The sequence below is a fragment of the Rhinopithecus bieti genome, unplaced genomic scaffold (assembly GCF_001698545.2).
Source record: "Rhinopithecus bieti isolate Rb0 unplaced genomic scaffold, ASM169854v2 scaffold_4654, whole genome shotgun sequence".
NCBI classification, from domain to species: Eukaryota; Metazoa; Chordata; class Mammalia; order Primates; family Cercopithecidae; genus Rhinopithecus; species Rhinopithecus bieti.
In genome coordinates, this window is record NW_016804499.1 from 979,846 (window position 1) to 990,255 (window position 10,410).

A 10,410-nucleotide genomic window follows, 5' to 3' on the forward strand; every position below is an offset into this window, starting at 1 on the left:
ATCTCAACTCACCGCAAGCTCCGCCTTCCGGGTTTACGCCATTCTCCTGCCTCAGCCTCCCGAGTAGCTGGGACCACAGACACCCACCACCTCGCCCGGCTAGTTTTTTGCATTTAAAAAAAAAATTTTTTTTACATTTAAAAATAAATAAATAAAGTACCAGTTTAGGACATCCACTAATGACTAGATAATCTCTAAGATCACTTACAGCTCACAATCAACACATAATCATGTTTGAAACTACTAGCATTGCAAAGTGGCATAAGTAATTATTTCAGAAAGGAATATTTAGCACACACACACACAATACATACATATATAGTTAGAAATCAAAGTTTCTTCTGAAGTATTTAGGAAGAAATATTACCAAGGAGGACAGGAAACATAAGTTTACCTTGTAAAATTTTGGATTATCAGAAAAATGATTTTCTATGAAATGTTCAACAACCAGCCTCAAATTTGTGGTAATAAGACAGTTAATAAAGCTGGGCGCAGTGGCTCACGCCTGTAATCCCAGCACTTTGGGAGGCCGAGACGGGTGGATCACGAGGTCAGGAGATCGAGACCATCCTGGCTAACATGGTGAAACCCCGTCTCTACTAAAAAATAGAAAAAACTAGCCGGGCGAGGTGGCGGGCGCCTGTAGTCCCAGCTACTCGGGAGGCTGAGGCAGGAGAATGGCGTAAACCCGGGAGGCGGAGCTTGCAGTGAGCTGAGATCCGGCCACTGCACTCCAGCCTGGGCGACAGAGCCAGACTCCGTCTCAAAAAAAAAAAAAAGACAGTTAATAGGAAAGAAACAGGGTCAGGAAATACCAGGTATACAGAAGGATACTATAGAGTTACTTTATAAATTTATTTATATACACTATATGTGTAAATGGGAAAATGACCACAGTCTTCTTATAGGAAAAAACAGATTTTAAAATACTGTGATCTTGTTTTTTTTTTTTTTTTTTTTTTTTTTTTGAGAAGGAGTCTCGCTCTGTCACCCAGGCTGGAGTGCAGTGGCCAGATCTCAGCTCACTGCAAACTCCGCCTCCCGGGTTTACGCCATTCTCCTGCCTCAGCCTCCCGAGTAGCTGGGACTACAGGCGCCCGCCACCTCGCCCGGCTAGTTTTTTGTATTTTTTTTAGTAGAGACGGGGTTTCACCGTGTTAGCCAGGATGGTCTCGATCTCCTGACCTCGTGATCCGCCCGTCTCGGCCTCCCAAAGTGCTGGGATTACAGGCTTGAGCCACCGTGCCCGGCCGATCTTGTTTTTATAAGTATGTGTGAGGACAGAAAAAAACTTGGGCATAAAAACGTAAAACTTCTATAGTAATTGTTTCTGGGTATAATTACATTTGATTTTTTTATGTTTTTCTATAATTTAAGATTTAGTTTTACAAAGGTTATATATTTTATTGCTAGAAGAAGCAGGTAAGCTATTTCCATTTGAGGGGAAAGTGGATTGTGTGTGTGGTTTTTATTTTTATTTTTTGAGATGGAGTCTCACTTTGTCCCCTAGGCTGGAGTGCAGTGGCAGTCTCGGCTCACCACAAGCTCCACCTCCCTGGTTCAAGCGATTCTCCTGCGTCAGCCTCCCGAGTAGCTGGGACTGCAGGCATTTGCCACCACACCTGCCTAATTTCTGTATTTTTAGTAGAGACTTTCACCATGTTTCACCATGTTGGTCAGGCTGGTCTCGAACTCCTGACCTCGTGATCTGCCCGCCTCTGCCCACCAAAGTGCTGGGATTACAGGCGTGAACCACCACACCTGGCCAGATTGTGTTATTAATTGGTAGTAAGATTCCTGTAGACTAATCAGTTAGCTTGATTCCTTTGAAGTGATGGAGGCGGAAGAAGAACCAAGCCAGCTGCACTTTAAGCTCTGTGTTATTAGCTAATGAGTCATATATTATGTTGTTGTTAACATTTTCACTTCTAATGTGAGTGTTCCCACCTTTTATTTATTGGTAAATGACATCACAGAAATCCAAGTGAACTCATTACATAAGTAAACCTTAGCTTTGGTTCCAATAAATTTATATCCCCCATGGGAATGAATTAGAAAGTGCTTAACTACGGATTGAGTCTCCCTTATCCAAAATGCTTAGGACCAAAAGTGTTTCAGATTTCTGTTGTTGTTGTTGTTGTTTTGGAATAGTTGCATTATACTTACTAGTCCACCATCCCTAATATGAAAATCCAAAGTGTGAAATGCTGCAACAAACATTTCCTTTGAGCATCATGTCAGTGCTGAAAAAGTTTTGGATTTTGAAGCATTTCGGATTTTGTGTTTTTGGATTAGGGCTGCTCAACCTGTACCTACATTTGTTTATCATTGTTTACAGATGGAATGAGGATACTGGTGTACTGAACTTTCCTGAATCCTATACAATTTTAGGAGGATGATGGTATTCCTTTAATTTAGCAACTTCTATGTTAGAGGCGCTTTCATATACTAGTATATGTGAACTTGTTTATGTTTCCTTTTTCAGGTGGTTACGGACCATTTCTATCATCTTGTTCTTGAACAAACAAGATATGCTGGCAGAAAAGTCTTGGCAGGGAAATCAAAATTGAAGACTACTTCCCAGAATATGCAAATTATACTGTTCCTGAAGACGGTAAGATTTCAAAACGTTCTTATGATTGAGGAATAGAATTGTTTTATTAATAGTCCTGTAACTCTAATTCACATACTTCTGATGAATCTAAGAAATTCACTTATTTTAAAACAATTCTCTTTCTACTGCCCATATCCTAAAGTACTGGGGTGTTAAAAGGTCCTATTTAGGATCCCGTTTTTAAATGTTTCCGAGTTTGACTTTCCACTGAAACTGTGCAGCCGAAGAAAGAGCCGTTTTGGGGTGTGACTGTCATGCTGCTGTGAGCTCTCCCTCTGGAGCCTTTGACAGGGTTTGACATGACAGGGGCCTTGTTAGTCCTTGATACAGACCTTCTCACTGCACCCTCAGATGACCCCGCATGGTAGTTTCTATTATTCTTTCCCGTGGAAAGAGAGTCTGAGAGAGAAGAGATAATGTGTTCAAAGCCACACGGGTAGAGTCATGCAGGCAAGGCAGTCCTTGCACCCTTTGTCCCCAAGCCCGGGCTGGCAGCAGCCACGCTTACCTGCTCCTATCTCTAGCCTTGCTGTGGCTGCAGCCTTGGGGATTTCCAGCAGGGCCAGCAGCCACCCCAGGCTGCCTGAGACTGAGGGGTTTCGGGGCACGGGACTGTCAGTGCTAAAGCTGGGAAGGTAGACCAGGAAGTGATGGTCACTCCGTTTCCAGTCGCTGACACTTCAGTTTCCAGTGAACACCAGGTCTACCAGAGGCCCACAGGAGTGATTTAAGGTGAAACAGCACCGCTTTCTACATCTTGAATTCCAAACTAGATAACGCAGAATAAAAGAGACTTTCCTGGAAAATATAGTTAAGATTTGGAAAATTTACTTTTTATCCTCAATGAAGAAGGAAAAGAAAACTTGTATTTGTCATTAAACTTTCTTGCTCCTTATGTTCCATGTTCTTTTCTCCTTCATGGGAGAGGCATTATATAAGTATATTCATAGTAAATCCTGACCCGTGTGGGGCACGCCAACAAAATCCTGGGAATTCTCCCCCACCCCAGCCTGTCTTGCTTGGGCTGCTGTATAACACAATACCTTAGGCTTGTGATAGGGTTTAGATCTGTGTCCCTGCCCATATCTTTTGTGGAATTATAATCCCCATTGTTTGAGGTGGGGCCTGGGGGGAGGTGATTGGATCTTGGGGGTGGATCCTTTATGAATGGTTTAGCACCATCCTCTTGACACTGTTTTCATGATAGTGAATGGGTTCTGTGAGAGCGGGTCATTTAACAGTGTGTAGCACCTCCCCCATCTCTCTCTTGCTCCTGCCCTGGCCATGTGAGATGTCTCACTCCCTGTTCATCTGCCATGATGGGAAGCTTCCTGAGGCCTCCCCAGAAGCCTAGCAGATACCAGCATCATGCTTCCTGAACAGCCTGCAGAACCATGAGCCAATTAAACCTCTGTTCTTTATAAATTACCCAGTCTCAGGTGTTTCTTTATAGCAATGTGAGAATGGACTAACACAGCTGGATAATTTATGAACAGAAATGTGTTAGTCACAGTACTGGAGGCTGGAAGGTCAAATATTAAGATACTAGCCGATTCAGTGTCTGGTAAGGGTTTCTCTGCTTTATAGATGGCACTGTCTCATTTCCTCCTCACATGCTGGAGACAGCGAGGGGTCTCTCTCAGGCCTCTTATAAGGATATAATCCCATCCATGAAGGCAGAGCCCTGGTGACCTCATCACCTCTCAAAGGCTGCTCCTCTTGATACTCTTGCATTGGAGATTAGGAGTCAACATATGAATTTGGAGGAGACACAAACATTGAGACCTTAGCACCCCCAAAGAAAAGTTTTATCAGAGCAATAACTATTAAAATGATGTAGGAGAAGAGGGGAATGAAAATTTCATGTTTGGCTGGGGGCAGTGACTCACGCCTGTAATCCGGGCGCTTTAGGAGGCCGAGGTGGCAGATCACCTGAAGTCAGGAGTTCAAGACTAGACTGGCCAACATGGTGAAACCCTGTCTCTACAAAAACTAGCCGGTCATGATGGTGGGTGCCTGTAATCCCAGCTACTGGGGAGGATGAGGTGGGAGAATCGCTTGAACCTGGGAGGTAGAGGTTGCAGTGAGCCGAGATCACGCCACTGCACTCCAGCCTGGGTGAGAGAACGAGATTCCATCTCCAAAAAAAAAAAAAGAAAGAAAAGAAAAGTAGATGTTTGTTTTTGCCTAGCTGTACACGTATTTTAATGCTGTGAATATACAGCAGTCCAAAGCTGAAATTCCTTCTGTGTTTTCATAGTTGTATCTTTGTTTCATGTTGCTTACGTAAAGTTCTATTTGTCATTTCTACAGCAACACCAGATGCAGGAGAAGATCCCAAAGTTACAAGAGCCAAGTTCTTTATCCGGGACCTGTTTTTGGTAAGCCATTTTGTTAACCTTTGTTTTTTTACCTCCATTCTTAATCTTTTGTTTCTTGCAATATGCAAATTACTTACTCTTGGATTTAATCTTCCTTAACATTATGAGAGATGAGAAAGGGTATGTTACTTTCATTTCACAGCTGAGCACACCGAGGTTCAGAGAGGTTAGATTTCTCACCCCAGGTCACACAGCTTCCAAGCAGCAGAGCCCGGGTGAGAACACAGCGTCCCGGGGAATGGCTCTTGGATGGGCTAGACTTCATTCACTTCTTGTATTTTCCAAAAAGGACAGCGTCCTTCAGCAAAATCTAAGCACCCATACTCTTCCTCCACCCAAAAGCACGAACAGGCTGATGGTTTATGTAAAAACAGGTGTGCTCAGATTCAGATACTTTTTCTTCAGCTTTCTGAGATTCTGAGATTATTTTTGAGATATATTTGAGATTATATTTGGGATAATTTTGAGATTCTTTCAAACTTACATATGAGGCGGAAGATTTGTACAAATAACTCCCATATACTCAGGCCAGGCACGGTGGCTTCCGCCTGTAATCCCAGCACTTGGGAGGCCAAGGCAGGTAGATCACCTGAGGTCAGGAGTTCGAGACCAGCCTGGCCAACATGGTGAAACCCCGTCTCTACTAAAAATACAAAAAAATTAGCTGGGTACAGTGGCAGGCGCCTGTAATCCCAGCTACTCTGGAGGCTGAGGCAGAAGAATTGCCTAAACCCAGGAGGCAGAGGTTGCAATGAGCCGAGATCACACCACTGCACTCCAGCCTGGCCGACAGAGCAACACTCTGTCTCAAACAAAACAAACAAACAGAACTCCCATATACTCTTTACCCAAATTGACCAACTGGCAAAACTTTGCCACATATGCTTTATCTATATTATTTTCTTTGAAATAACCTACAGTGTATAGCTAGCTGTGAGTTTTTACTCACTTCAAACTATTACATGCCAAGGCATTCCCAAGAGCATGTTCCCGGTAGTAGTCCAGGTGCACTTAACACGTGTGGACAAGGTTTTAGCCCTGGTAGCACTAGGGCTGATCCTCAGCCGTGAGGCCTTTCCACGGGGACCGGCACTCCAGCCTGGCCTTTCACCGCCCTTTTCCCAGCCACCCCTGTGGGATGACTCTTGAATCCTACAGTGAGTGAGAAAATAACAATGAAGAGAAATCAAGGCCGCAGGGTGAGTTCAGAGGACAAGAGTTCCCCCAGAAGTGCATGGCCGTAAGTGCATGGCAGCATGGGAAGAGCTTGTGCAGGTGAATAAATCTGGGATGTGCTGTGTTAAATACAGCGAGGGAGGTTCCTCTGCCTCTCTGAGACTGTCAGATTCTCAGAGCCTTTACTTAAGGCCAATTCGTGTGCACTGCAAATCTCTTCAATAAGGGAATTTAGTTTGTAATAGATCAAGGGATCCCTTAATTTTAAGGAGCATTTTGTAAGACCATAACATACAGAGACACAAAAAAATGGTTTTCTAATGAGAACTAAATGTTAATTAAGCATGCATATGTTGGGCATTTAAATGAAGATTAGAAACATCCAGGCTGGATGCAGTTGCTTAGGCATGTAATCTCAACACTTTGGGAGGCCAAGGCAGGTGGATCACCTGAGGCCAGAAGTTCGAGATCAGCTACACAACATATCAAGACCTCGTGTCTACAGAAAATTTTAAAACGTACCTGGGTATGGTGGCGCAGGCATGTAGTCCCAGCTACTCAGGAGGCTGAGGTGGGAGGACTCCTTGAGCCCAGGAATTTGAGGTGGCAGTGAGGTATGATTGTGCCACTGCACCCCAGCCTAGGTGACCCCAGCCTGGGTGACAGAGCAACACTCCATCTCAAAACAAAAACAAAACTATTTGAAGCAACGCCCTTTGCAATGACTCCATTCCCTTAATTTTAAGGCTCTAGACAGGGACAAATAGTCACACCATTACAGAAGAAAGCCTTTTTTGGTATGTTTATTTGGGACATTGCCTCGCAGTGTCACCCAGGCTGCCTGGAGTGCAGTGTCAAGATCATAGCTCACTGCAGCCTCCAACTCCTGGGCTCAAGCAGCCCCCGTCCCTCAGCCTCCTGAGTAGCTGGGACTACAGGCACACACCACCACACCTGGCTAATTTTTACATTTTATAGAGATAGAGCCTTGCTATGTTGGCCAGGCTGGTCTCGAACTCCTCGCCTCAAGTGATCCTCCTGCCTCCACCTCCCAAAGTGCTGGGATTACAGGTGTGAGCCACTGCACCCAGCCAAAAGCCTATTTTTCATTCATTCACTACACTTACTGTGTGTGTGCGCCAAACACCTTACCTGGTGCTTTGGGATTAAAAAGATACATAACCTACTCATTTCAGTGGCCGTAAGTTTTTTTTTTTTTAATGCTCAAGGGAAGCCTGACTATTGCTAAAGTGAGTCTGTCCCCCTGTGAGGAGTTTCATACCTCAGGACATCTTCAGGACACCCTTTCTGTGGTCTAAGCAGCTCTCTGAAGCCTGTTTCCCAGGATGCCTTGTCAAAAAAGGAGTGGAGGGGATGAGGAGGAGGCCCAGGGATTCCCGTGGCACCAAGGAAGAAGGCGAGCTTCCACAGGACCTCTATCGAAGTCTGCCTGGGCTGCCATAACAAAGTGCCACAGAGGCTGAGTGTCAAACAGCAGAAATGTATTTCTCACAGCTCTGGAGGCTGGAAGTCTGAAATCAAGGTGTGGGCAGGGTTGGTCCCTTCAGAGGCCCCTCCCTTGGCTTGCAGCCGCCTTCTCCCTGTGTCTCACAGGGTCTTCCCTCTGCACACGGCTGCATCCTCCTGGTTTCCTCTGCTCTCTAGGACACCAGTCATGCTGCATTAGGGCCCACCCTAATGACCTCATTTTACCGTCATTGCCTCTGTAAAGGCCTTATCTCCAATATAGTCATATCTGAAGTGCCGGGGGTCAGGGATTCCACATAACTTCAGGGAACACAGTTTGGCCTGTACCAGCCTGTCCCCACACCCACAGCACTCAGCTTCACAGTGCACATGAGCACATCATTGAGGTGTCCCCACAAACCATGACTCGTAGTGTCTAACCCCGTTTCCCAGGTACTTGACAACAGATCACTTTTCTCCCAGAAGGCAGCAAACATTCCCCTGATAACCAGGCGACACCCTGCTTAGCAGATGCTAAACTGCCCCTGTGTGGAGGCGGCCACGGGGCCACTGCACTGTCCAATACAGAACCACTGGCACAATATGGACATTTAATTAAAACTAGCTGGCGGAGCGTGGTGCTGCTTCAGCTTCCTGGGGGCAGTGATAAGGGTAAGGCTGGCCGGGCGCGGTGGCTCAAGCCTGTAATCCCAGCATTTTGGGAGGCTGAGACAGGCGGATCACGAGGTCAGGAGATCGAGACCATCCTGCCTAACATGGTGAAACCCCGTCTCTACTAAAAAATACAAAAAAAAACTAGCCGGGCGAGGTGGCGGCGCCTGTAGTCGCAGCTACTCGGGAGGCTGAGGCAGGAGAATGGTGTAAACCCGGGAGGTGGAGCTTGCAGTGAGCTGAGATCCGGCCATTGCACTCCAGCCCGGGAGACAGAGCGAGACTCCGTCTCAAAAAAAAAAAAAAAAAAAGAAAGGGTAAGGTTATCTGGGTCCTCAGCTGATGCTTGCATTGAGACGGTTCCTGCCTCTAAGTGCTCCCATGCGAAACAGGCCACCATCACCAAAGCCTCCGGCACCTGCTCAGCGTGGCCTAGTCCTTCCCCAAGGTGCATGCTGGGGCCGCGCAGGGCTAGTGCACACGCTCTCTCTTGCAGAGGATCAGCACGGCCACCGGCGAAGGCAAACATTACTGCTACCCGCACTTCACCTGCGCCGTGGACACAGAGAACATCCGCAGGGTGTTCAACGACTGCCGCGACATCATCCAGCGGATGCACCTCAAGCAGTACGAGCTCTTGTGAGGATGCTGCTGCCACCCCGCGATGGAGCGGCGCCCCAGACCGCCTGACTGCCAGCCCCATGCCATGGTAGGAGGCAGGGTCTCTAGTTCCATCTCGCTGCCGTCTGTCCCGTTCTGTGTCGACCACCAAGCCTCTGGCTACCTCTGTCCCCTCAGGTTTGGTTGTGTAGCTTCTGTTATTGAATACAACCTTCCGCAGCATCCCACTCCCAAACCACCGACTCTCATTGCTGACACTGCAGCAGAATCTCTCCGGGTGGGAGCCCCTTTATTCATTCTCCCTTTATTGATTCATCGAGGAGAACTTGCTAGATGGGGAGAAAACGCAGTTTGCTTTTTCCCCCACGTTGTCAAGGGTGACTGCAAGAGCGCACGTGCGGTGCCCTGAGCCCTGGCCCCCTCTGATTTTCCCTTTATGAAGCTGCAGGTTGACGAGCGATGGTCCCTTCCCATTGGCCTTAGCCCTAGACTTAGAGTCAACCCCAAGCGACAGAGTGACCAAAAACCCTTTTACAGTCACATTCAGAGTCGCTGCTGGCCTCAGGCATTTGAATTAGAGCTACTTTGAGCCTCTTACATTTAGGCAGAAAACCTACCACATTCACTACTGCAAAATGTGTCTTGTGTAAAAATGATTCTCTAAACTTTCACTAAGGCATAGTCTTCTTTCTTAGATTCTCTTTGTTGTTGTCCCTATTGCTGGTTTATTATACTGTACAGACCACAAAATGTAATATTCTTTTGTATAACTACTAAAGAAAAATCCTTGTAGATCTTTGTGCCTTTACCATGGCTATCTATACCTGTACGTGAAATGTGTTTGTATTGTGCTGAAGAGCTTAATGTCAACATTACCTGCTGCTTACTCTGAAAAAAGGAATGAATGGTAGCTGTAGAATTTAGGATATTTCATAAGGTTGGCACTTTATAAAATACTCCCTGATTTAAAAAATTGTAAGTTACACACGTTAATCATCCACATTCTACCAACAGTGTTGTACCAACATCACAAGCTGTTGCAACCACCTGCTCGCTCTTCTCTGAGCTGTAAAAACCTGAACTCAATTCAGGGGTACAAATTGCAATCTAATCTTTTCAGGGTACCAGGGACTTTTTCCTCTCTCTCTAGACAATATGTTTCCTAATTAGTCTGCTAATGAAACACTTCAAGTTCCCTAAGTGGGAACCGGTCCATCATTCCCTTAGTCAAAACTCTGGACACAGGCTACATCACACAAGTAAGCCAACAGTAAGAGAAAAACAAAACGTGGCGTGTCCGTGTTTGTGTCTGGCCTAGAATAAGGGTGCCAGCTTCACGTGCGTTTTGAAGAAGAAACATTACAAAACCTTAATCTGAAGTATCAAGTCAAAAGATAGGGCTCTTTCTCACACTCGCAAGATTTACAAATACAGCCTCAAACATTATGACACACAAACAGCATCCAGAAAGTAAGAACC

At 45.9% G+C, this 10,410-nt stretch overlaps 1 protein-coding gene across 1 annotated transcript in view; it reads left to right on the forward strand.

The window, feature by feature from the left end:
* GNAL (G protein subunit alpha L) overlaps window positions 1-9,737 on the forward strand; it is a 206,115-nt gene extending 196,378 nt beyond the window's left edge. The window contains 4 exon segments of the mRNA XM_017868805.1: window positions 2,486-2,545; window positions 2,547-2,614; window positions 4,928-4,995; window positions 8,807-9,737. Coding sequence (XP_017724294.1) covers window positions 2,486-2,545; window positions 2,547-2,614; window positions 4,928-4,995; window positions 8,807-8,953 — 343 coding nt within the window. The 3' untranslated portion in view covers window positions 8,954-9,737.
* The last annotated feature ends 673 nt before the right edge of the window (window positions 9,738-10,410 follow it).